Consider the following 22,609-nt stretch of genomic DNA (forward strand, 5'->3'; position numbering starts at 1 on the left):
TCGGAAAGTCTGATCCACAGTCAGACTATCCGAAAATATCAGATAGTCTGATGTTGGATCAGACTGTCTGATCCACCAATGAAGCACAACAAGTAGATCTATCACACAAACAAGAGTAAAGCACAAATAGCGACTAGATCTATAGCGGCACAATTAAGCAAAGCTAAAAGGAGGATGAAGGGAGATCACCAATGATGAAGTTCACGAAGTTGTTCCCGGAGTTCAAATCCTTGAGGGGATTCTACTCTCCGTTGAGGAGCTCACTAAGAGCCGGGTCTTTGCTAACCCTTTCCTCAAGAGGTTGCACTAACCACTCCTTCCACTAAGGGGTATCTCTTTCCTTTGCGGAGGCGAGATCCGGCCTTCACAAACTTCTCCCGGCCAACCACACGTAGATCGGTGCCTTGGGAGTGACACCTAGCCGTCTAGGAGTTCTCAACCTCCAAGAGTAACAAACACCACACAACTCTTGGTCAAACCCTAGTGCTCAAGATCGAGTGAAACACACACTAGGCCCTCAAACACCAAATCCACAACCACCAAGATCCACCACACAAAGAACAAGGAGGGATTTGAGAGAGGGAGGAAGAGCTCAAAGATCCAAAGCACCTTAGCACTAAGCTCAACCCAAAGTGAATGAGAATGAAATGAGTTGGGTCACCCTAGAAAAGGGTTAGGTGGGGGGTATTTATAGATGCCCCAAAATGTGGCCGTTGGAGGGGAATCTTTCAGCCCACGTCGGATAGTCCGATACAAGATCGGATAGTCTGATATTTTAAACCTCCAAGGCAACGAGAAACAGAGAATGAAGTTCCATGAAATTTTGGACTTTCCGAGACATTGGACTATCTAATGTTAAATTGGAGTATCTAATATTTTAGAAGTAAAAACTTCGTCCTCAAACAGAGACTTAAGTTCTATGAAATTTCGGAGTCTTTGTATCATCGGACTATCTGATCCGACATCGGATACTCCGATACTTAGAAAAACTCATTCGATAGGATTTTTTCAAATCAAGACAGTTCTGTGAAAAATTGGATAGTCCGATACATCGGATAGTCTGATTTCAAATCGGATAGTCTGATGTTGCTCAAGTAAAAATGCAATAACTTTTTACTCCGAACTCCGATTTCGAAGATCTTGGACTCTATGGAAAGCTAGTTTCGTGGGCTATCAAACCCAACATAAAACATGGTCCAAAACCTTCAAGAGATTTTGAAAAACTTGCAAAAAAACCCGGTGTAAGTGTTGTGACGAGTGAAACAACTCGGGATTGAAATTTTGGCTTAGGTTTTTCAACTCACACAAAGATGAAGCATTTTGAGCACTAGTGTTCTACCAATTATATGCATGTGGTATCCCTCTTAATAGTACGGCATTCCTACGACACAATGCAAGGTAAAAGATACAATATAACATTTGATCATTGCCGCATTGCATCTTGATGTCGCATTCATGGGGTATGCATCTCATTACAACATGTCGAGGACATAACAACCTTCACATTTGCTTGAATAAAAGTGTTAGTCCTCTCTAATCGCATTGTAATCAATCATCAAAATTATTAGGGGTCTAGATGCACTTTCACTACCAAACTAGATTTGTTGCTAAATTGAATTGTTATGTCATTATATATGTAGATTTTATCTTCATAGGGCCTATAAAACACCCTTATACAAGATTTTTTTCTAGTTATTCAAAATAACATGTTTCGCTTGAATAGGGTATTGTCGGCGTAGAGTTAGAAACTAGGGATGGATGATGCACTTATATAAAAAAGTGGGTTGAGATTCCTTTCAGCGAATGGGGTACTGGCATAATACCTTATCGTGTTTTTAATTTCATTAAACTAAAAAAATAGGCTTAACTTTTACTCCTACATAAGAAAAAATGTATATGTAAGCAATGACATATATATAAGAACCAATTTACTATGCTTGAAATTACAATGGTGTTGTTTCACTTTTCCTGGCTGCAGCAGCAGTGACTGTCGGCTGTAACCATTGAAAATGGCTGCTAACGGCAACAACTCTAAGCTACTAAAACAACCATCACTATTGATCACTACCAATATCCATACCTCTCGCCATAACATAATCCGACTTCATTAAATTTTTCTTATTTCACCTATATAAGATAAACACAAATATATATATATTCCTACACCCCATGTCTAAAGTCTGATCTTAGATCATTGCATCAATCTTGATCTCACCAACCTCCATGAGAGAGAAGAGATCAAAGCCCTCAATAGTCTTTGGTATCCTAACCCCATTCATCATCACGTGCAATTAACCAACCCATCCGCGCCAAATTACAGAAAAGCCCCTCCATTTCTCACCTTCTCGCCCACCCTCCCGTCCATGTCCATGGTGGTCGAGCACCACCGGCGCGGCCACCGCGAGCTCCTCCTCCCCCTCTAATGGCGCAGTACAGGCAGTCGGGCGGCTTCTTCGACTACCGCGGCGGCCACCACCACGCGCTCCCGGAGTACCACCGGCCCCTCCCGCACGCCTCCAAGCCGTCCCGGATCCGCCGCCCCGGGAAGCCCGCGCGCCGCCGCTCGCCGGCCGCGGCCGCCGCCGTCGCGTCCGCGCTCCTCCTCGCCGGCGTGTTCCTCCTCTCGCGCCGCCTCTCCCGCCAACCCGCAGGTTCGAGATGGCTTTGACGCCGCAGCTTCCCCCCACCGTGGTGGTGTGATCCTTTTCTTTCTTTCTCTTTTTCTTTTTTTTTTCCTTTTCAAGAAGAAGAGAGAAAAAAAGTTTGATGTGTTCGGGGGCTCGGTGCGCATAGAGAGTTCTCGATCCGATTTCGTGTCTCAACGTGATCTCGTGTGCATTTTTCGCAGAGATCAGCCAAGATTTGGGCGGCGGCGGGGAGGGGTTACCGGAGTGGAACCGGAGCAAGGAGCTCAAGTTCGGCCATGGCGGTGGAGGCCGGAGCGCGCAGGATTCGAGGTACTGGGACCGGGACGATCGGAGGCGGGACGAGGACTACTCGGAGGACGAGAAGGAGAAGATCTCGGGTGCAAGTGGAAATAATGCCGGTGTCAGTGATAAGGTTGTGACCTCTGATCCTGCTGTTGAGGAGAAAGGGTTGACCATGGATACCGGCGGTGCCGCCGATAAGGAGGCTGCTGAGGTAGCTGAAGGTGGGAAAGGAGGGACCTTGTACAATGAAGGGGGCAGGAAAGAGCTCGAGCAGTATGAGGCGGCTGCGATGGGAGCTGCGGGTACTGGGATCAGGGAGGTTGATCCGGATGATGAGTATGACGATGGCATTGATGCACAGGACGATCTTGATGATGCTCAGTCGCATTCATCTGATGGCGGGAGGAAGCTTGGCGACAGTAGTCATGAGAGCACCGAGAGTAAGGAAAATATAGCTCATGATAGCACCGGCAATAAGGAAAGCATCGCCTTAGAGAGACGCACGGAAACAGGTGCGGGTATTAGTGATGGTGTCGATGTTATTGATGCTGCTAATGTGAACCAAAAGAAGGTTTCGGCGACTGGTGATAAGAAACACGCGTCAAAAAAGAAATCAAAGCGCAAGAAGACTGGTGAGTTTGTTCTTCCCCAAATTTAAGTGCTAGAGTCAGGCGATTTGAATTCAGAAACCTGATTTCTTGTTTAGCTTAGTGGACATATTGATCCTGCTACTGAGAATAACTAAGCTTTCTGCATTTTATTTCTGTTTCAATAGCCTTCTGTAGTGTTTAGAGGTAATTCTAGCTTGCTTCTATGATATCAGAAACACCAATTATGGAATCTGGTTGTAAGAAGGTACTAACTATGTGCTATTCATGTTCGATAGACATAAATCAGTTAGTCTTGGACATTTTAGAGTGCCAACTAATCTGTTAGTTCCACAACATTAGTATCCTTTAAAATGAAGATTGAGATGTTAGTAGCACAGCAGCATCATGTTGTATTTATGTAGTGCTTGATTTACAATGTTTATCAATATGATCTATTGATTTCTACGTTTGATAATTTGGTATCACATAAAATACTCTTGGTATCTAGCCTTTGTTATTATGGATGGTTTTCTAATCTGTTGGATAAACATAAATCAGGTTCAACTTGTGAAATGAGGTTTCTGAACTCCACTGCTCAACTCGTAGAGCCTGCTAAAAATGAGAAATTTGCTAGTTTTAATTTGGAATATGTGGAAGTTGAAGACAAACCTCTTGGATCAGAGTATTGGGAGCCAAGATTTGCTGGCCACCAGAGTTTACAAGAAAGAGAGGAATCATACTTAGCTCATGACCAACAATTAAATTGTGCTTTTGTTAAGGGTCCCAATGGTACAAGCACTGGTTTTGATATCTCAGAGGAAAACAGAAAGTACATGAGCAAATGCCACATTGCAGTATCTTCCTGCATCTTTGGAAATTCTGATCGTCTGAAGACTCCTTTTGGGAAAACAGTATGTTCTTTTTCTGTACCAACAAACTCCTGAAAAAATTATGATACCCCTAATCCTGCATGAGTTACAACCAATGTAACTCTTGTCAATGTATTTATTTTGGTTCTCTTGTATATTTTGGCAATCGCAAAATTAGCGTTCTTTGCATGATTTGTCTTAGAACCTTATAATCTCAGTAGCTTCATTTTTACCATAGGTACTTATTGGCTCTGTTAGTAGGCAATGAAACATAAACCTTATATAATAGGCCTGTGAAATGCAACTGAACCTTCTGCAATGTTAGTTTGGATATACATGAATATATAACCTCAATCTCCATACTTAGGTTAAACAATTGCTGACCTTTCCATTCTGTTGTTCCAATGCTCCCTGAATCTTTTTAAATGCTTCAGAAGTTGATGGAAATCTGGTAATATTTAAGAAATAACTTCATATGATATCTGTCTACGCAGATTACAAGTCTATCAAAGAAGACAGTATGCTTTGCTATGTTTTTGGATGAAATCACATTACGAACTTTGGAATCTGAAGGCCAAAAAATGGATAGTTCAGGTTTCATCGGTATATGGAAGATCATATTGATTAAGAATATGCCTTATAATGACATGCGGAGAGTCGGCAAAATACCGAAATTTCTGGCACATCGTCTTTTCCCATCATCAAGGTAAAAATGAATGTTCTTATATATGGTGGTTGTACTTTTTTTTTTCCACATTGAATCCACACTGTCATGTTTATGGGCCAATATCATTCTTAATCCTCAGCTGAACTGAGCTAGTAACTCCCCTCCCCCAAGATAAATCACCTTGGGAAATCCAAGCAGTTTACCAGCTGGTTACTATTTTTTTTATCAAAAATATTGGCCAACACTAACTGCCAGAAAATACCAGTAGTTTCCAGTCATAAACCGGTGCCACCAGGTGGAAATCTGTTTTCACATTCTGCCCTGTCCCTATCAGTATGCACATTCCTGACTGCCTCGCTACTAGTAGCAATCAATCCTGATTCCTTCAATTCAGCTGTATCTGTGTTGATGCTTTGCTGGTCTCAGATAGGTTGAGCTCACGTGGAGGCATATGATTCAGTAGTACTGTTTATGTTTTTTTCTGATTCGTTCTTTCCAACTGCATTAGAATCACTAGCACAAATGACCTTAATTCCCACATGTATTTATTGCCCTTTTCAAGTTAAGAAAAACAAATTGAGAAGTCCTCCTTATTTCAATATTTAGGGTGTTTTCATATAATCATTTGCTGTGCCACATTATATGTAGAGAAACACACAGCAACTCCCAATATATTATGCTGTCTGTCCTAAAAGTGTGCATGAATGTGAAAACATGACATCTTGATGTTAGGTGAATGTGCTCATTTGAACAAGTATTGCTTATACTTGCTCCTTCAATTTATTGTGCTTGTTTTACCAACCTGTTTTTGCATGCCTAAAGACATTACTACTTGTGTCAGGTTCTCAATCTGGTTAGACAGCAAATTGCGATTACAAAATGATCCTATCCTTATCCTAGAGTATTTTCTTTGGCGGCATGGCTATGAATATGCTATTTCCAATCATTATGATCGACACTGTGTTTGGGAGGAAGTGGCACAGAACAAAAGGCTGAACAAGTTCAACCATACAATAATTGATCAGCAGTTTGAGTTTTACCAAGCAGATGGACTGACAAAGTTCAACCCATCGGATCCCAACAAGCTGCTACCAAGCTGTATGCATTCTTGCCTGCTAGTTTATTGCTAGTGTATGAGCTATTTTGATCTAAGTTTTTCTTCTTCTTTTTTTTTTTGGTTAACTTTGTACAGATGTCCCTGAAGGTTCTTTCATCGTGAGGGAACACACACCAATGTCCAACTTATTTTCATGCCTATGGTTCAATGAGGTTGATCGATTCACACCTCGTGACCAGCTCAGCTTTGCATATACATATTTGAAGCTTAGAAGAATGAACCCGGAGAAGCCATTTCGCCTTAATATGTTTAAGGTGGGTACAGTTGACCATCTAGCTAGCTAGTTTGACCGCAACCATACTAAATCTAATTTACATGCTATTCTCGTTCAGGATTGTGAGAGGCGGTCAATAGCAAAGTTATTCCATCATCGATCAGAAGAGAGACGCAGCAGTCCACAACTAACAAGATGACAGAGATTCTTTCGGAATGGGTGGTGCAAGGATATTTTAGGATTTTACCTTTGATATAGCACAGGATGGCACAGGACTATTCAGTGTCAAGATTTATGCCCCTGCTGAGGAATTTAAGCCTAAAGGTCGCAAGCGATTCTACTCCTTTACTCTATGATCCTGCAGACCAGTTCCTGCCGCCTTTCTATTTTGCACTTGACAAAGGCGGATTAGGGAACTATGGCCGTTTGATTTTCGTAAATTCTTCTGCTCTCGGTAAAGTTTTGTTCATTCTTTTGGGGTGATCTGGGACAAGTGGGGCATGAACTCCCAGAACTAGTTTAGCACTGTGTATTATCATATGGTTGTTAAAAGAACTACCAAGTGAAGACATGATTCCGATGTAATCCTCAATGGTCTTGTTGAAATGTAATACTACAACAGGAAACAAAACCTTCTGTAATTTCTCTGTGATAGCAAACTAGCAATTTTTTTTTGTCTGAATTTGTGGAATCTCCAGGCTTCCCTTGTGCTTTTGCTAGATCAGAACTGAGAATGAATAAGTGATCATCTGTTTGTTTTTTGTTCCATGTACTACAGCTTGCTGCAATTGAGCATTCCTTCAACAATGAAGAAGTGACCATCTGATTGTGTTTTGTGCTCTGAACTTCAATTCACCTCTTAACTGAACATAGTTTACTCCTGCATCAACTGCAATGTAGATGTGAAATTGCATCTGGTGTTTCATCTCTTTTAGCAGATATAAAACAAATCTAAACTTCAGATGCTTTATTGATCAGTATGTCACACTGAAACAAGTTACAAACCAAAGGAGAAATTAAAGTATAAAAGGAAACCAAATATAATTAAACACCTTCATAAACACATACTCACACATTGCAAGAAGCTCTAAACCCTCAACAAAACAACTCAAATTGATCAGTCAAATTAGCATCCACCCCAGGTTACATACATACCCTGCTGGTTTCCAGATTGCTCAAGGTCAATTAACTTTTCAGAGATTAGCTAACATCTAAAAATTCAGCCCAGTGTGAGGGCCTTATCTCTGAAGATGCCAAGCATCTCATTCCTGCCCTTGATCACCTCATCAAACACTTCATCCAAAACACAATCAAACATCTCCACACCTTCCCTGAGCTCACCTGATCTTGTTCTTAGAAGCTCAACATGGTCATCTTCTTGTTCTTGTTTGCCATTTTTGGTCTCTTCTTCTCCTTCCATCTTGGTGTTGATCATCATGGACTTCACCACCATGGCCACCCTCTCGTGCTCGGCGACGCCCGGCCGCCTCGGGAACCGGTCGGTGATCACGGAGAGGGATTCTCGCCATGGCTGGAGCTCGGGGACCGGGACGGCGGCGGCGCGGCCAAGGGTGCAGTGGCCGTCGTCGACGTCGGCGGCGAGGGGGACGATGGGTGAGGTGAGGGCCTGGAGCACGAACATCGACACGACGGCCATGGTGATCTTGGCGACGAGCATGACGACCACCATGCCGCCGGCGTCGTCGTCCCCGGCGCCGCCGCCGCCGCTGGAGCTAGACATGATCTTCCTCCCTAGCCGCTCCGCCTCGCTCACCGCCGCCCTCACGTCGGACAGCCTGTGGCGGATGGCGCCCGCGTCGTCGCCGCCCGGCTCCTCCTCCAGCCACCAGCCGCCGGCGCCGCCGCCGTTCTCCGCGGCGGCGCCGGCGCCGGCGCAGCCGACCTGCGCGGCGAAGTCGACGACCATGCAGTAGCGGTGCAGCCGCGACACGGCGGACTTGAACGCGTTGCAGAAGTCGAGCAGCGCCGCCGTCTCCTGCATGTAGTGCTCGAACCAGCACCCGCCGCCGTCGCCGCCTCCGCCGCCGCCGCCGTAGGAGACGGCGCTGCCCACCGGCACGTCGGCCTTCTTGAACATGACCAGAAGCTCCCGCTGCATCCGCTTCACCAGCCTCATGGCGTCGGCGCACCACCTCATCGACACCGCCCCACCGCCGCCGCCGCCGCCATCGCCGTCGTCCTCCTCACGAAGCAGCGTGCTCTCCAGCTGCGCGAGGCCGTCCACCAGCGAGGCGCAAAAGGCGGCGGTGTCGCCGTCGAGCAGCTGGCATCGCCGGCGAGCACCACCAGGCCTTAGGCATCTCATCGTCGTCACGCATGCAACACAAGAATTAAATCAAATCTCAAGAACCAAGGATCAAACAAGAAATGGTGAATTGGGCATCACTTTTATGTTGTGCAAATACAACAATATAATAATGATCTAGTGCAATTTGTTCATTTGCATGGAAGCAAAGTTGGGTTTCTTGGAGGAGTAGGCAAGATTAATTTTTTCAAAGGAAAGAAGGGGAGGAGTGAAGCAAGAGGATAACTAGGTATGCATACTATTCCATGCATACACCTAGCTTTACCTTACCTTGCTTAATTAGCACTTGTGCTCTTTTGATTTGGCATTCTTGTTCTTGGAGTTTGGAGATTGGAGACAACTCACCAACCAACCAACCAACCAACCATCCTTTGGGGCTTTTAGCTATGCCAGGTCTTTGATTTGGATGTAGTGGCAAACTGGCAACTACTAATAACTTATAGATTGACTTGTAAGGATGGATGGATGCATGGGGCCGGCCCTTTGGTGCCTTGCAGGGAAGAAATGGTATAATTTTTACTCTCTTAGGGGAAGTGTTTTAAGCTCTTGAGGGCATGTGTCCTTGTTTTCTTACGTGGTTCAAGTAATTAACAAAAACTTAAAATAAGATTTAGACAACGTACTTTCTCCGTTTCATATTATAAAACTTTCTAGGATTGTACATATGTCTAGATTCATTAACATATATATGAATGTGGGCAATACTAGAAAGTCTTATAACCTGAAACAGAGGTAGTACATTATTATGATACGAATATTAGGGAATGATCTAATATCAAATAATTACAAGGGGTGAGACTTCGAACCCAAATCGTCTAGCCCAACACGTCTTGTGGAGCTAGCCGGAAGACCCCTGAGCGTTTCTCAACATACTTTATTATGCCATGTGTACTTTCACTTGCAAAATTAAATTTGATCTATATGTGTATGTGAACGAAATTTGATCTATAGATCAGAGGGAAGAAAGAAAGTGCAGCAGTTGCATTCACAATTGGATCTGTTTCATGCACTCCTATACGACATATGCATTGGCATTGCATGTACTTTATACTTTAATTTGTTGCAACGCATTTTAGGTTTCGGTACTGGACAAAACTGAGGTGGGATGTCATGTGTGATGATTTATATTTTGATTGTACAATGGAGTACACTAAAAGTACTCCAATTAATCCAGCTGACATGATTATTTGAGGACAGTTAGTTCATCATTCTTTCCAAAAGCACATTCACCATAATCACATCTCTAAAGGCATCCCTATTTTTTTTTCAGATTATTCGTCGGATTATTAAAAACAGATTATTTGCTCTCTAAAAGCATTCTTCTGCAGTATTAACTGCTTAGATAACTTATTTTTAACTATTTATTAAGTTTGTTTCTCATAATGTTTAATTTATCCCTATGATCAAATACACAATTTGTGGTAATAATCTGCTCTATAATCAAATGACTAATACATTTGGAAATCTGAATTTTATCACAATAGAGTTGGTCAATTTTATCACAATAGAGTTGGTCAGTCATGTCAGTTTTGTTAATAATTTAAGATGTATAGGACACATCATCGTATATACCTCGGCTGAAAATGTGGTAGCTAGGTAGAAGTATTCAGGGTTTAAAAAGCAAGTCACAGTTAGTTAATAATAAAAGTCTAAAAAAATATGATAGTTCAGATCGGCATGACTTAATATGCTCTGGGGTGAGACAAAAATAAAAGTCTCCTCTTTGGACTGCTTCTATAATTCTCATTAATTACTAACAGTAAAAACTTTCTTTCACGCCACAACCATTAAATAAGCTCCGTAAGATAAGAAAAGAAAAACAAAGTGAAAGGAAAAGAAATGGAAACGGTCAGAGCACGCTTACCGGTAATCACAAGTCACTGGCGTCCTAAGCTTAATTTGCTCAGCTCTGACCTTTCTTATGCAGCCGTGCATCCAAACCGTGCGGCAAGAAAACAAACTATGCGGCCATGTAGCGATGTTGACCTTGCCACGGGATTCACGGGATGTGGTTGTTATAGTGAATACACACTTGGTTCTACTCCCTCCGTCCCATAATAAGCACAGTTGTAAGTTTTAATTCCAACTTTGACCATTCATCTTATTTGAAATATTTTTATAATTAGTATTTTTATTGTTATTAGATGATAAAATATAAATAGGACTTTATGCATGACTTAACTTTTAAATTTTTTTCATAAAATTATCAAATAAGACGGATAGTCAAATGTTGGGCACGAAAACTTATGGCTGCACTTATAATGGAACGGAGGGAGTAGTAAAGTATAAAAATTCTAATTCTATTTATGTCCTAAGTTGTTGTCTCAAGTTTGGTCAGACAACTAAGCAACTAGCCAAGTTTCTTATAGCGGAACCAGTTCGTCCGAATTTAAGTTCTAGAGTTAACACGGATGCTCATATTTACGACTAATTATTTTTTTAGTGGTAGGCGACGTACTCATCACCAACGAGGTGCCCATGGTGATTTTGTCAACCTCAAAATATATGTCAGTCCAGTTTTTTGGAGGTGCTTATAGAAGTAGGATGCGCGTGTGCGTGTTCATAGATACGAGCGTACGTGTATTGTTAGCATCTACTTTTATACCGTGTTTCTAATAAAAGGAAAATAATAATAATAATATTTACAGTATCAAATGAGCATCATTACATCCATTTGAAATATATATTTTCATGATTTACTTCCTTGATTATGTTAGATGTTCATACTCTTCTCAACAAAATTAAAGAATTGGATCCTTAGTTTAACTTAGAAAAAAATATAGAATCCCTTAAATTTTAGGAAAAAGGAAGTATCTACCAATAGCTAATCAAAATATGGAAGGAGCTCGAAGCAGCTTCTAGGCACGCCTCCGCACCCTCGCCTTATGGCCGGAGATGCTACGAATTCAGACCTGAACGCGGGTGTTCATGCCCTTGCCGTCGCCATGAGCCCATAACAGTAGGAAGATGGGAGATTTGATAAAGAGACACGAGAGAAGTCGTTGCTATGGGATTCGTGAGGACAAGTGTCTCATGCAGGAAGCGAGGTCCTTCGATGAGTAATTCTTTCTGTACAACCCTTTAATTTTAACTAGAAAAAGTGTCCGTACGTTGTAACGGGAAGAAAAAAAGGAAAATCTCGCTGGCAGATTCGGTCGTCTGGAGCAGAGAAACGTGAGCCGTCTTCCATTTCGAAGGTAGAGTAAGCAGAGCGCAACTGATTGGTGACACTGAAGATGATATATGTTTTTTCATGATTTCACATGTGTTATGTCTTGGATGCAACTCATATTCCGCTTATTGTTGTGCTCTTTTTCAAGGATTTGTGTTTTGTCACATCCTGATTTGAGTTTAAGGGATTTTGTAAATTATTTAATAAATTATTTCAAAATTTATATTAAGTTTCATTAATTTACAAGTGAAGTTTAATATGAGAAATATAATTTCCTAATTAAAACATGGTTGTGTTTAATCATTAATAAATTCTCCATGATTAATTATACTCTTTGAAATTTTTCAATTATTAATTTTAACAATACAAAGAACATTTTCAATAATTATTTAAGCAATTATTAATCATTAAATGATCTAGATAAATATTTTTTTAAATACGTTGAGTATCCAACTATTTTCATGATTTTTCTTGAAATTATTAGAACATTGAAAGTGTTTTTGAAAATTCAAAGTTCATTTCAGTGATTAATTTAAATGAAAAAGTAGTTAAAATCGTCTCGTCTTGGACCAATTCGAGTAAAGTCTGCTTTCCGTCTCTCTCTCTCTCTAGCAGGCTTTACCTCCTCTCCGGTGAAGTCTAATCTGTCTCCTCCTTTTATCGGCCTGTTTGCTTTCTTCCTTTCCCCTTCGGCCCAGCAGCAGCAGAGCAAGTCTAGATAGCGTTTGGTGAAAAAAAAAGTCTAGATAGCGTTCCTCGGTCTCTCCTCTCTCTGTCGCCCAGGGCCCATGTGCCACAGTCTTCTTCCTACACCTCCAGACCGAACCCCCGTGCCCATGCGAAGCCCGCGCTGCCTCTCCTTCCAATCCCACCTACCGAGGGATGAAACTGTTCGGATAGATTCCGTCCGTCTGGACCATTTTTTGGATTCGAATAATTTCGGTCGGAACTATCCAGAAATTTTCGGATTCGGAAACGAATTTGGATTATTTTCTCGGAAACGAAAACGAATACAGTAAGGGTACTATCCGTCGGAATCGGAAAACGGTCAGAAACTATCCGGAATTTTTTTCGGATATCCTCAGACATTGATAAAATTTTAGAAAAAACACGTATATATACATAACTTTTTCATACGGAATCAGATGAAGACAAACTTTATATCAACATTGTAGATCTCGATGAGATCTACAACTTTCTTATTGACTATTTTATTATTTGAGATCATTTAAGGGTCTAAATATTCATTATAATATATCATATTAATTTTTACAAAATCTCAGATCTACAATTCAAACAACATCTGATGGAGATGTGTTCTATATCAAAGTTGTAGAGCTCAACGGGATCTACCACTTTGTAGTTTATAACATTTGTATTTGAAAGCATTTAAAGCATAAAACAAATATTGCAAGTTTCGAAGATGTAAAGTAAAATAAATAACATCTCCAATTTATACAATGGCAAGTAAGTTATACATCAAGTAAAAGTTCTTGAGAATTGAAAATGATAATCATATTTGCATATGGATCTCTTAGAGGAACAACCATGAAAATCGATTTTCGCATACGGTTGTGAGACCGTCTACAAAATTGATGATATAAATGTTGGAGATGTTGAATGATATCTCTTCCTTGATCAAGAAACTCAATTTGAGGGGCTTTTTATATACCAGTAAATATTCGCCACCGTATTCGTTCTGTCTCGTATTCGCTCCGTATCTGTATTCGATAATATTCGATTTCATTTCCGTATTCGAGTTTTCGATTCCGATTCCGATTCTGAAAAAAAATATGAAAACAAATATGATAAAACTAGTTTCCGTCCGTTTCCGATCCGTTTTCATCCCTACACCTACCCTTTGCTCTCTTTTTCCAAATTGGATGGAAAAATGGGTTCCCCTCAATCTCCTCTACCCTTTCCTCGAAATAGACGAAAATTATGTAAGACTAATGAAAAGTTATCAATTTTTTTTAAGTAGTAAGATTTGAATTTCCAAACGTTTGGCTTATGGATCTTCGTGCCATTAAAGATATCAACCTACTGTCCCATCCGTTCAAAACCTCAGCTGAAAAATCAGAGTCATCAAGATTTAAATCAATACCCCTCGAATTTGCAATTCTGAAATTCCTGATAAATGGTGGAAGGTTACTGCTCACTTCCTTTTCGCTGCCCTTTGGCCCAACTGATTATAAAGTCTTGAGGAACATTCCCTTGTTATTTACATATCATCTAAATAGTTGTGATTTTTTTTAAAAGAAGTCAACAAAATAGATCAATTCAGGCATTCAGCTAGTGACAAACTACAAAACGGACAGGAATAGCGTCTGCAAGGGTTCATAACAATTCAAATCTTCTAGTACTACACATTACTGCTCGTTGACATGTGGGCCTGAGGATATGTGAGGGCCACATGTCAGTAAGCAATACTGCAAAGGACCCTCTCACTTGGTTCATAAAGGGTATTAAAGTGGGGTCTAAATTGTAGGCATGTCCTAAATTGGAATTTTCTTTTATTTTTTGTACTTGTGTTTTTTTTATCTTTTTAAAAAAATCCCAACCAAAACTTATTTTCAGAATATGAACCTTTTGCATACCAACCCGTCTGACGTGACAAAACAATATTGACACACCACACATTGCAAATGTGACATCTTTATCCTGCTACGCCAGCTAGACCGGCGTGACCAAATAACGCTGCCACGCTAGCCAGAGTGGCGTGTCAGTGTTGTTTTGCCATGTCAGTCCGGCTGGCGTGATAAAAAGTTTAGATTCTAAAAATAAGTTTGGGAAGGGTTTATTTTAAAATAAAAAATTCAAAAAGTTTTTTTTTAAAAAAATCTCTAAACGGAGTAGTTTAAACACTCCATGCATGGATACCTCTGAACATTTTACTCGGAAAAAAATTCCTAACATTGAGTGCGTCGTAGACGGGGGCGGAGAGGCTCGGCTAATTAATGCGTAGTGTCTCGGTTTGACATTCCCCATAAGAAAATATATCTGACAATATACATATGTAACTCAAGATAATTGCATGTACCAACGGGTTTAGACAGTACCGGCTGAATGCAATGTCCTGTAGTCCTCTTCTTCATCTTACCCATTATGAAGTTGCCCGCCACCATCGTCATCTTCTTACCCATAAAAATAAATACACTTATAAAGAAACACAAGTAATATAGTAGTGAAATCATGGGTGCATAATTTCAAATCTTAATATCCATAATATTACACACTATGGGTGGGTTTTTAATGGCAATTTAGTGTGATCGATACATGATATACAGCTGGTTTCGGTCTCTTAAAGTATGTGCTAGGACACGTATTCGTGGGGTCTAAGTGTGTGGTACGTGCCATAGAATAGAAAAAAGAAGTAAACTGAGGTGAAAACCTATAATTAATTACGGTTAAACACAGTTTTTTCGTATCTGGGTAAGATGGATGCTCTCGACCATTGGGATTGACCTGCAAATCTTTTCTCATCGACGATCTGATCCAGAGTATAGTCAGCTACTCCTAAGTAAACCTGTCTTCAATTTCCGGAGTGGTACATACTTCAGCGCGTGACGTCGATCGATGGATCCCAGGCTGCTCAGAGCCGCACGCCGCGGCGACTTCGCGGGGCTCGAGGCTCTACTTCTGGGCGCCGCCGCCGCCGCCGCGCCAAACCAAGTCGCCATCGACGTCGTCGTCGTGCATCATCATGGCGCCGCCGCGGCCCCCGGGCAACAAGCGCCTGAGGCGGCGCCGGTGCCCCACCTCCTGGACGCGGCGGCGACGACGCCGCAGGGGGACTCCGCGCTGCACGTGGTGGCGGCCTCCGGCGACGGCGAAGGGTTCCTGCGCTGCGCGCGCGCGATCTACCGTCACGCCGCGCGCCTCCTGGACCGCCCCAGCGCGAGCGGCGGCGGCGGCGACACGCCGCTGCACCGCGCCGCCAGGGCGGGCAACGCGGCGATGGTAGGGTGCCTCCTCGACATGGCCAGGCAGGAGGAGGAGGAGCTCGCCGGCGGCACGGGCGGCTCAAGGGTAGCCGAGGTGCTGGAGAAGAGGAACGCTCGTCAGGAGACAGCACTCCACGACGCCGTCAGGCTGGGCGACGAGCAGCTCGTCCGCCACCTGATGTCGGTGCACCCGCGGCTCGCCCGTGTTCCGGCGCCGGGCGGCGGGATGTCGCCGTTGTACCTTGCGGTGTCCTTGCGGCATGACCGCATCGCGGAGGCCCTGCACCAGCAAGGCGGCGACGAGGTCTCGTATTCTGGACCGGCCGGCCAAACTGCCCTACACGCTGCTGTCCTACGCAGCGCAGGTAATTAAGTTCAATAAATCAAAGATATAACCGATCAATCAAAGATACTCCTCCGTCACAATTCTACTGCTCTTGAAGAGGTAGCATTAGGTAAAAAAAATTTAGTCTAAAATCTGTACCTCATAGTACCTTATAATAGCTAAGTACCAAAAAATACCAAATTTATAATAGAAAAAATGGTATCTCTTGGTACCTTCTCAAAAACCGTAAAATTGCTTCTTAAAATAAACGTAGTTATGAGTTTTCGTATCCAACTTTAATCGTCTGTCTTATTTAAATTTTTTTAAAAGAACTAAAAAAATAAGTCACGCATAAATTACTATTTATGTTTTATGATCTAATAATAACAAAAATACTAATCATAAATAAATTTTAAATAAGATGAACGATCAAAGTTGGACATGAGAACTTATGGTTGTACTTATTTTGGACGGAGGAAGTATATATGAATATAATGTTTTCTCATCATATAATTATTAGTTCAGTGAAATTTACTCATAATATAAATTCAAGAAATGACAGAAAAGATACTGGAATGGAACAAGGGGCTCGCCGGCGAAGCCGACGCGTCCAGCAGCACAGCGCTCCACTTCGCAGCAGCCTCACCGGAGAACAACCCAGAGACCGACAGTAGTTCACTCCTCCGCCGCTGTCTCCGCTCGCCGTCGAGCCACGGCCGCCGGACACCCACCCAGCTTCTCCTCGAGGCCGACCCCTCCTTACCCTTCCGCCCGGACGGCGACGGCGAGTACCCCATCCACGTCGCCGCCGCCGCCGGCAACCTGAGGCTCGTGGCCCTCCTCCTCGATGAGCACTGCTGCCCGGAGTGCGCCGGCCTCCGCGACGCCCGCGGGAGGACTTTCCTCCACGTCGCCGCCGACCGGGGCAGGCAGGAGGTCGTGGGATTCGCCGCCGACGACAAGCGGGCGGTGGCGGCGTCGATCCTCAACGCGCAGGACGACGACGGCAACACCGCCCTGCACCTGGCGGTCGTGGCCGGGGACCTGGGATCGTTCTGGTGCTTGCTGCGGAATCGCGAGGTTCGCCTGGATCTTGCAAACAACGACGGCCTCACTCCGGTTGACCTCTCCAGGAGTACCGTTCCTGCGGGGCTTTACTACAAAACGGTAAATCTAGACTAGTTTTTTGAACATTTTCACTTCACCGTTTCTAACGTGTTAAAGAGTAAACCAAAATAATTTTATACACTTTTAATTGAGAAAATTGATTATGATTCTAGGAGTGTTGGGGTGGGGTGGGTGGTGGTATATTAGCCCCGTTTGGTAGGCATTTTGTCGAACATATATTTTTTTTTGAACGACTAGCACAAACCGGTGCGAAATTCTATTGATAGAGCAGGAAAAAAAAAGTACAAGATTATAACCCTGGAGAGTCGTAACCAGGAAAAGAAAAAAAATAGCACCACCCACACGACGACATCGCCAACACACACGCCGCCTTTGCCAGATGACACAGCAGCCACCACAGCTGCCACCGCCGTCGCCAACTGCCGTCGGCCAATTGCCGCCGCCGCCGTCGCCACACCGTCGCCGCCGTCGCCGACTGCTCCCATCCTCCAGATCCAGCCGAGAGGCGTGGATCTGGGGGCATCGCTGCCGTCGCCGCCAGGCATCGAGCCGCCGGCCACAGTAGCTGCGCCTCCGAGCCTACCGCGGCCGCCCGCGCCTGCTCCGCCGTCACGCCTGACGCCGCCGCCCGGCCGCCCGTGCCTGCGCCACCGTCGCGTTTGCCACCGCCTGTCGCGGCCGCCAGCGCCCACGCCTCGCCGACGCCGTGCCCGCGCCTCCGCGACCGGATCCAGCTGCGAGCGCGCCAGATCCGGTGGTGGTGACGCCGGATCCGCCGCCATGCGCCTCGACGCCGGCGCCGCTCCGGTCGGCCACCGCCTTTGCGTCCACCCGCGCCAGGAGCTCGGGAGATGGCCACCGCGAGCCCCGCCGCCGCCGTCCTCGCGAGCCGCCGGCTTTGCCGGCCGCTCGCTCAGGCGACGGCAAGGCAGAGGAAGGGGCGGGGAAGGGCGGCGGCGGCGGCTAGGGTTCCGCCGCCCGAGTCGCCCGACGCGGGGGCCAGGAGAGAGTTGCTGGGGATTGATGTCGAACACATAGTTGGAGTCGCCCTGCCGCTGCCGCTGCCGCCGCCGCTGCCGCTCAACCCGCGCGCCACGCCCGCCCCTCCCGTGCGCAGTGGGCCGCCGCCGCGGCCACTGTCGCACGCCCGGCCACTGCCGCTGCTGCCCGCGCGCCTCCCGTGCGCCGCGGGCCGCCGTCGCATGAAAGTAACGTAACTAAAGACATGAATGACGATTCAGATTTAACTCAAGAAAGATCCAGCTGCTAATGTTTTCTAGGTGATGTGGTTCAATTAATTCATGTTGAGATTATTTTTTCTCCAACATATATACAATATCTGTACTGATTGTAGTAATTTTGTTCATGCAGAGCGCACGAACTTGGATCCTCTGGTCTCTGGTAGAAAGCAACGCACTCGGCAGCAACTTCCGGCGCAACGATCACTTCGAGGAGGAGTACGTCCCCAAGAAAGACGAGAGCGCCGAGTCAAAGAAGATGACGGAGTCGACGCAGATGCTGGGCGTCGGCGCCGTCCTCGTCGCCGCCGTCACGTTCGCGGTGGCCTTCTCCCCTCCGGGCGGCTACGGCGGCGACGGCGGCGGCGCGCCGGCGCTGGCGGGGCAGTACCCCTTCGACGCGTTCATGTACGCGGTGGCGATAGCCTTCGCCTACTCCATGCTCGCCACGTTTAGCCTGATGTACTCCAGCACGGCGGCGGTGGACTGGAAGCTCCGCCGCGCGTACTTCGAGCGGTCGCTGGCGTGGATGCGGCAGTCGACGAGGAGCTTGCTGGTGGCCTTCGCGCTCGGGGTGTACCTGGTGCTGGCCCCGGTGTCCCGCACCACGGCGATCGGCATCATGGTGAGCGCCTCCGGCACGCTGTTCCTCAGGAACAGGGAGGTGCTGCGGATGCTGATGTGCGCGTACGTGCTGCACAAGAGGATGGGGATCATGGTGCTGGCGAGGATTGGTGTCCCAATGGCCGTCGTCCTACTGCAGTCCAGCCTTATCTTCGTGGTTATCTTTGGTGCACCCTTGTGTCCTCCGTTATGCCTTCTGGTTTTCGTTGGGAAGCTAGTGCATGAGGATGTCTCGTTCCTAAGATATGTAAATGGAAAGGTTGGTTCATTACCTTTTCAATAAAACTTCAGAGTAATAGTTTAACCTGTTAGAGTTTGTGTCAAATATGTATTCATAGTCAGTTACAGTTTAGAATTTGAAATTGTAATAGGTATAAGTTAGAGTTAGAGTTAGAATTGGACTCTATCCTAGGCTCTATCTAAATAGAGTGGCACACCTATTATAACCGCATGACAAATTAGCATAGCGAGAAGGAACGGTTGCCGACGACGTCCGGTCGTTGTAATATGTTGGATGGGGGAGGAGTGACTGTAATTAGTGTCCCAGAGATATATGCTTTGGTTGAACTCCGTTATCAAATATCATGCATCGGTGTCGTCATCGTATTTAGATGTCCTATAGTATTTCTTGCGCATTTGATTCTTGATGATGTTTTCGGGCCGGTTTTATAACACTATGAAATGAATATGCGAATGTCTGATTCCGGATTCAGAACATTATTCTTTCATTGTAGAACCTTTATCCGCATAAACATTCAACGTTTAGAAACTTTCTACATAGAAATTTTCAATGTAGGAACTTTCTACACTGATGTCGAAAGTTACTAGTAACATGTTTTGCTTACAAACTTACTACTCCCTCCATCCCAAAAGATAATTACAGATTATTCAGGTATAAAGTTTCTGTGCAGAAAATATTAATATAAACTAACCTCTCAATTCAACCAATTTATTTTCCAAACTCGAGTAGCTATGTACATACTTCTAACTTCTAAGGATGAGAGAAACCTCAAACATATTGTATGTTTATTACGATTCATAGCACTGAAATATATCATATTTTGTATTATGTTTGTTTATTTTGGGACTTAAAGAGTAGAGGGGTATGTGGGAGAAATGGGACCCAGAGTACCCACCACCATCTACTCGCGGGGCACTTCTCTGTTTGGGCATGGCCCTTAGTAGGCTGCTCATAGGCAGTTCATTCCCCGGGCGTGGCCCCACGTGGGTTGAGCCCGGGGCACTTTTTTCCCCACTGGCTGTACTTGGTACACTTCTCTGCTCGGGAATTCACCCTGTGAGTTGTTTCAGCTGACTAAGGGACTTACCATTTTTCAGTTGATTGGTTATTACACCTCTAATTCCAAATATAAGTTAGTCTAGAGACTAAAGATGTCTATAACAATTAAAAAAAGATAAACTATTTGTTACAAATACGTTTTAGATTTTGAATAGATTAATGCATGAATACATGTGTTTCATATATGTATTCAAATTCATATGAGTAAATTTTACAAAACTACATACATTTTAGCCAAATTATCACAAAACTACATATTTAACATGATGAATTACAAAACTACCTATTTAGGAGTAGCACTTAATTTATCCCGGAATTATAAATTTAGGTAAAATATCACAAAACTATAAGTTTTATATCAACTTTTAATCACAAAACTTATATATATAAATCAAACATAGCATTAGTGCTAAGGATTTGGACCAAAAATTTTGTAGTTTGTGATTATTTTATTATTAAATATGTAGTTTTGCGATACTTAGCCTAAAGCCTATAGTTTTATGATAAGTTTATTGCTAAATTCTGCAGTTTTCTAATATACTAGATGCACTTTTAAACCCCACCTTGCCCACTCCACAAGGAGTCTAAATACACTTTCGATGGCCCGGGGAGGGCTATCGTGGTGTTCCTACTAGCCTAAACATGAAGACGTGTTTCATGGGGTCCCACATCTCCGCCAGATGCGGTGCCAGGTGGCCGAGCATGTCCATCGCATTTATTATGGATTTCTCTCATGTTGTCTTGTTGCAAAATCGTGGTACGATAGCCATATCCAAAAGTTAGATTTTCACACTAGCATGGTGGAAAGCAACAAGAGTCTTTTCAAAACACACACAATGAGTTGTCATGCAAGGCAATACATATGTTCCTAAATATAAGAAGTTTGAAAGTTGCATGCGTGTATTATGGAGGTAGGTGAAATTGAATGATTGAGAGTTGTGGTTGGTTGTGAAAGTAGGTAGAGAAATTAAATGAGAGGGTTATGATTGGTAGAGAAGTTAGTTATATTTTGGGATAAATTTGAAATGCTAAAGTTGCTATATTTTGGGATTCATTATATTTTAGGATAAATTTGAAAGAAAAAAGTCCGAATTACGTCTAAAGTTTTGCGACAGTCCAAATTACCTACCTAAACTAAAAACCGGATGTTGGAGCACAAAAAAAAAATAAAAGAAATTGTAGGGCTTACATGTCATATCTCTTTTTTGGGTGATCAAACTCCCCCTTTGCAGAGGGCCCTATAGGCAGTGACCAAGTGACCAACGTTGGAGCTCGAGCTTGCTCAGGAAGCGCGAGGGGGGGGGGGGGGGGGGGTGGACACTGGAAGCAAAGACTAGTGGCGAAGCTCAAGCTCGCTTATATATGTTACATGGTCTAGACCATGGCTCCCTACGACCTAGACAAGAAAATGGTCTAGGGCACAGTTTAGGCCCTAAATGAGATGAAAATCTGCAGTCTTGCGTCTAGACGTGATCTAGACTGTCTAAACCATGGTCTAGGCGAACACTAAATATATAGGACGCTGACGGTAGAACTCGAGCTCTTCTCGTCCCTTTTCTCTATCTAGGTCCCTCATCTCAGCGACTGATAGCGGTGGTGGACACCATTGCTTGTCCAGCCATTGTCTCCTCAAGCTTGGTTAGGTGATTGACATTGGCCGAAGCAAAGCTTGAGGCAGTGGCGGACCAACGTAGAGCTCGAGGAGATGGTGGACCCACATAGAGCTCGAGGCTCTCCCGTTCCCCAAGCACTGCTACCCCATCTTAATAGGGGAAGAGATGGAGGTAGCCGCGAGCAGATCTCATGTTGTTGTGCCTCCACATTAGAGCAAGGATAACTTGCAGGCTATAAGCCGGCTAAATGCTTAGGTGGAAGAGAGAAGAGAGGAGAGAGAGGAGAAGCGGGCTATAAACTTACAGCCGACTTGGACACAATAACAAAAAACTCTGTAAGAGAGACAAGTAGACCATGTATTAATTGTAAAGAGCTAACTATTATATGGGTAGGCTAAGAGAAAACTAAAAAAACCTTATAGCCATCAGGTCGGTTATATTATTAGCCTTCCTCTTAGTGCCAAGTCGGTGCTCAGCTCCATGGTCTCCACCGTCGCACCTCCACATCTCATGTTGTCGTTGTTTTCTTCTGCTGAGGTCGAGCCTAGGAAA

At 44.1% G+C, this 22,609-nt stretch overlaps 4 protein-coding genes across 5 annotated transcripts; 3 read left to right on the forward strand and 1 right to left on the reverse strand.

Moving 5' to 3' along the window:
* Positions 1-2,277: 2,277 nt before the first annotated feature.
* LOC4349998 (probable hexosyltransferase MUCI70) lies at positions 2,278-7,069 on the forward strand. Its single transcript, XM_015762116.3, has 7 exons — positions 2,278-2,651; positions 2,849-3,562; positions 4,079-4,431; positions 4,884-5,095; positions 5,898-6,154; positions 6,249-6,427; positions 6,506-7,069. Exons 1-7 carry the CDS (start codon positions 2,423-2,425, stop codon positions 6,584-6,586), a joined length of 2,025 nt encoding a protein of 674 aa, XP_015617602.1. The 5' UTR covers positions 2,278-2,422; the 3' UTR covers positions 6,587-7,069.
* A 259-nt stretch (positions 7,070-7,328) lies between these two features.
* Positions 7,329-9,121, reverse strand: LOC4349999 (uncharacterized). 2 transcript variants are annotated; one of them, XM_015762119.3, is made up of 2 exons: positions 8,984-9,121; positions 7,329-8,699 (listed from the first exon to the last, which is right to left on the reverse strand). In XM_015762119.3, exon 2 carries the CDS (start codon positions 8,543-8,545, stop codon positions 7,607-7,609), a length of 939 nt encoding a protein of 312 aa, XP_015617605.1. In that variant the 5' UTR covers positions 8,546-8,699; positions 8,984-9,121; the 3' UTR covers positions 7,329-7,606. The 2 variants fall into 2 exon arrangements, with proteins under 2 accessions (XP_015617605.1, XP_015617603.1); XM_015762117.3 differs by lacking the exon at positions 8,984-9,121 and having other exon boundaries at positions 7,329-8,766.
* Positions 9,122-15,461: 6,340 nt separating this feature from the next.
* On the forward strand, positions 15,462-16,202 carry LOC107279341 (uncharacterized). Its single transcript, XM_015760655.1, has one exon. The coding sequence runs from the start codon at positions 15,462-15,464 to the stop codon at positions 16,200-16,202; it is 741 nt and encodes a 246-aa protein (XP_015616141.1).
* A 492-nt stretch (positions 16,203-16,694) lies between these two features.
* LOC107279304 (protein ACCELERATED CELL DEATH 6-like) lies at positions 16,695-19,761 on the forward strand. Its single transcript, XM_026021120.2, has 2 exons — positions 16,695-17,321; positions 18,654-19,761. The coding sequence occupies exons 1-2, from the start codon at positions 16,710-16,712 to the stop codon at positions 19,425-19,427; spliced, it is 1,386 nt and encodes a 461-aa protein (XP_025876905.1). The 5' UTR covers positions 16,695-16,709; the 3' UTR covers positions 19,428-19,761.
* The last annotated feature ends 2,848 nt before the right edge of the window (positions 19,762-22,609 follow it).

Source organism: Oryza sativa, chromosome 11, assembly GCF_034140825.1.
Source record: "Oryza sativa Japonica Group chromosome 11, ASM3414082v1".
NCBI lineage: Eukaryota > Viridiplantae > Streptophyta > Magnoliopsida > Poales > Poaceae > Oryza > Oryza sativa.

Excerpts from the sequence above, each read along its gene's own strand:
- LOC4349998 (XM_015762116.3), top strand. The coding sequence starts at position 2,423 with ATGGCGCAGTACAGGCAGTCGGGCGGCTTCTTCGACTACCGCGGCGGC. Across the intron at positions 5,096-5,897 it reads CGTCTTTTCCCATCATCAAG|GTTCTCAATCTGGTTAGACA; the intron begins GTAAAAATGAAT and ends TACTTGTGTCAG. Across the intron at positions 6,428-6,505 it reads TTCGCCTTAATATGTTTAAG|GATTGTGAGAGGCGGTCAAT; the intron begins GTGGGTACAGTT and ends ATTCTCGTTCAG.
- LOC4349999 (XM_015762117.3), bottom strand. The coding sequence starts at position 8,713 with ATGAGATGCCTAAGGCCTGGTGGTGCTCGCCGGCGATGCCAGCTGCTC.
- LOC107279341 (XM_015760655.1), top strand. The coding sequence starts at position 15,462 with ATGGATCCCAGGCTGCTCAGAGCCGCACGCCGCGGCGACTTCGCGGGG.
- LOC107279304 (XM_026021120.2), top strand. The coding sequence starts at position 16,710 with ATGACAGAAAAGATACTGGAATGGAACAAGGGGCTCGCCGGCGAAGCC. Across the intron at positions 17,322-18,653 it reads CGGGGCTTTACTACAAAACG|AGCGCACGAACTTGGATCCT; the intron begins GTAAATCTAGAC and ends TTGTTCATGCAG.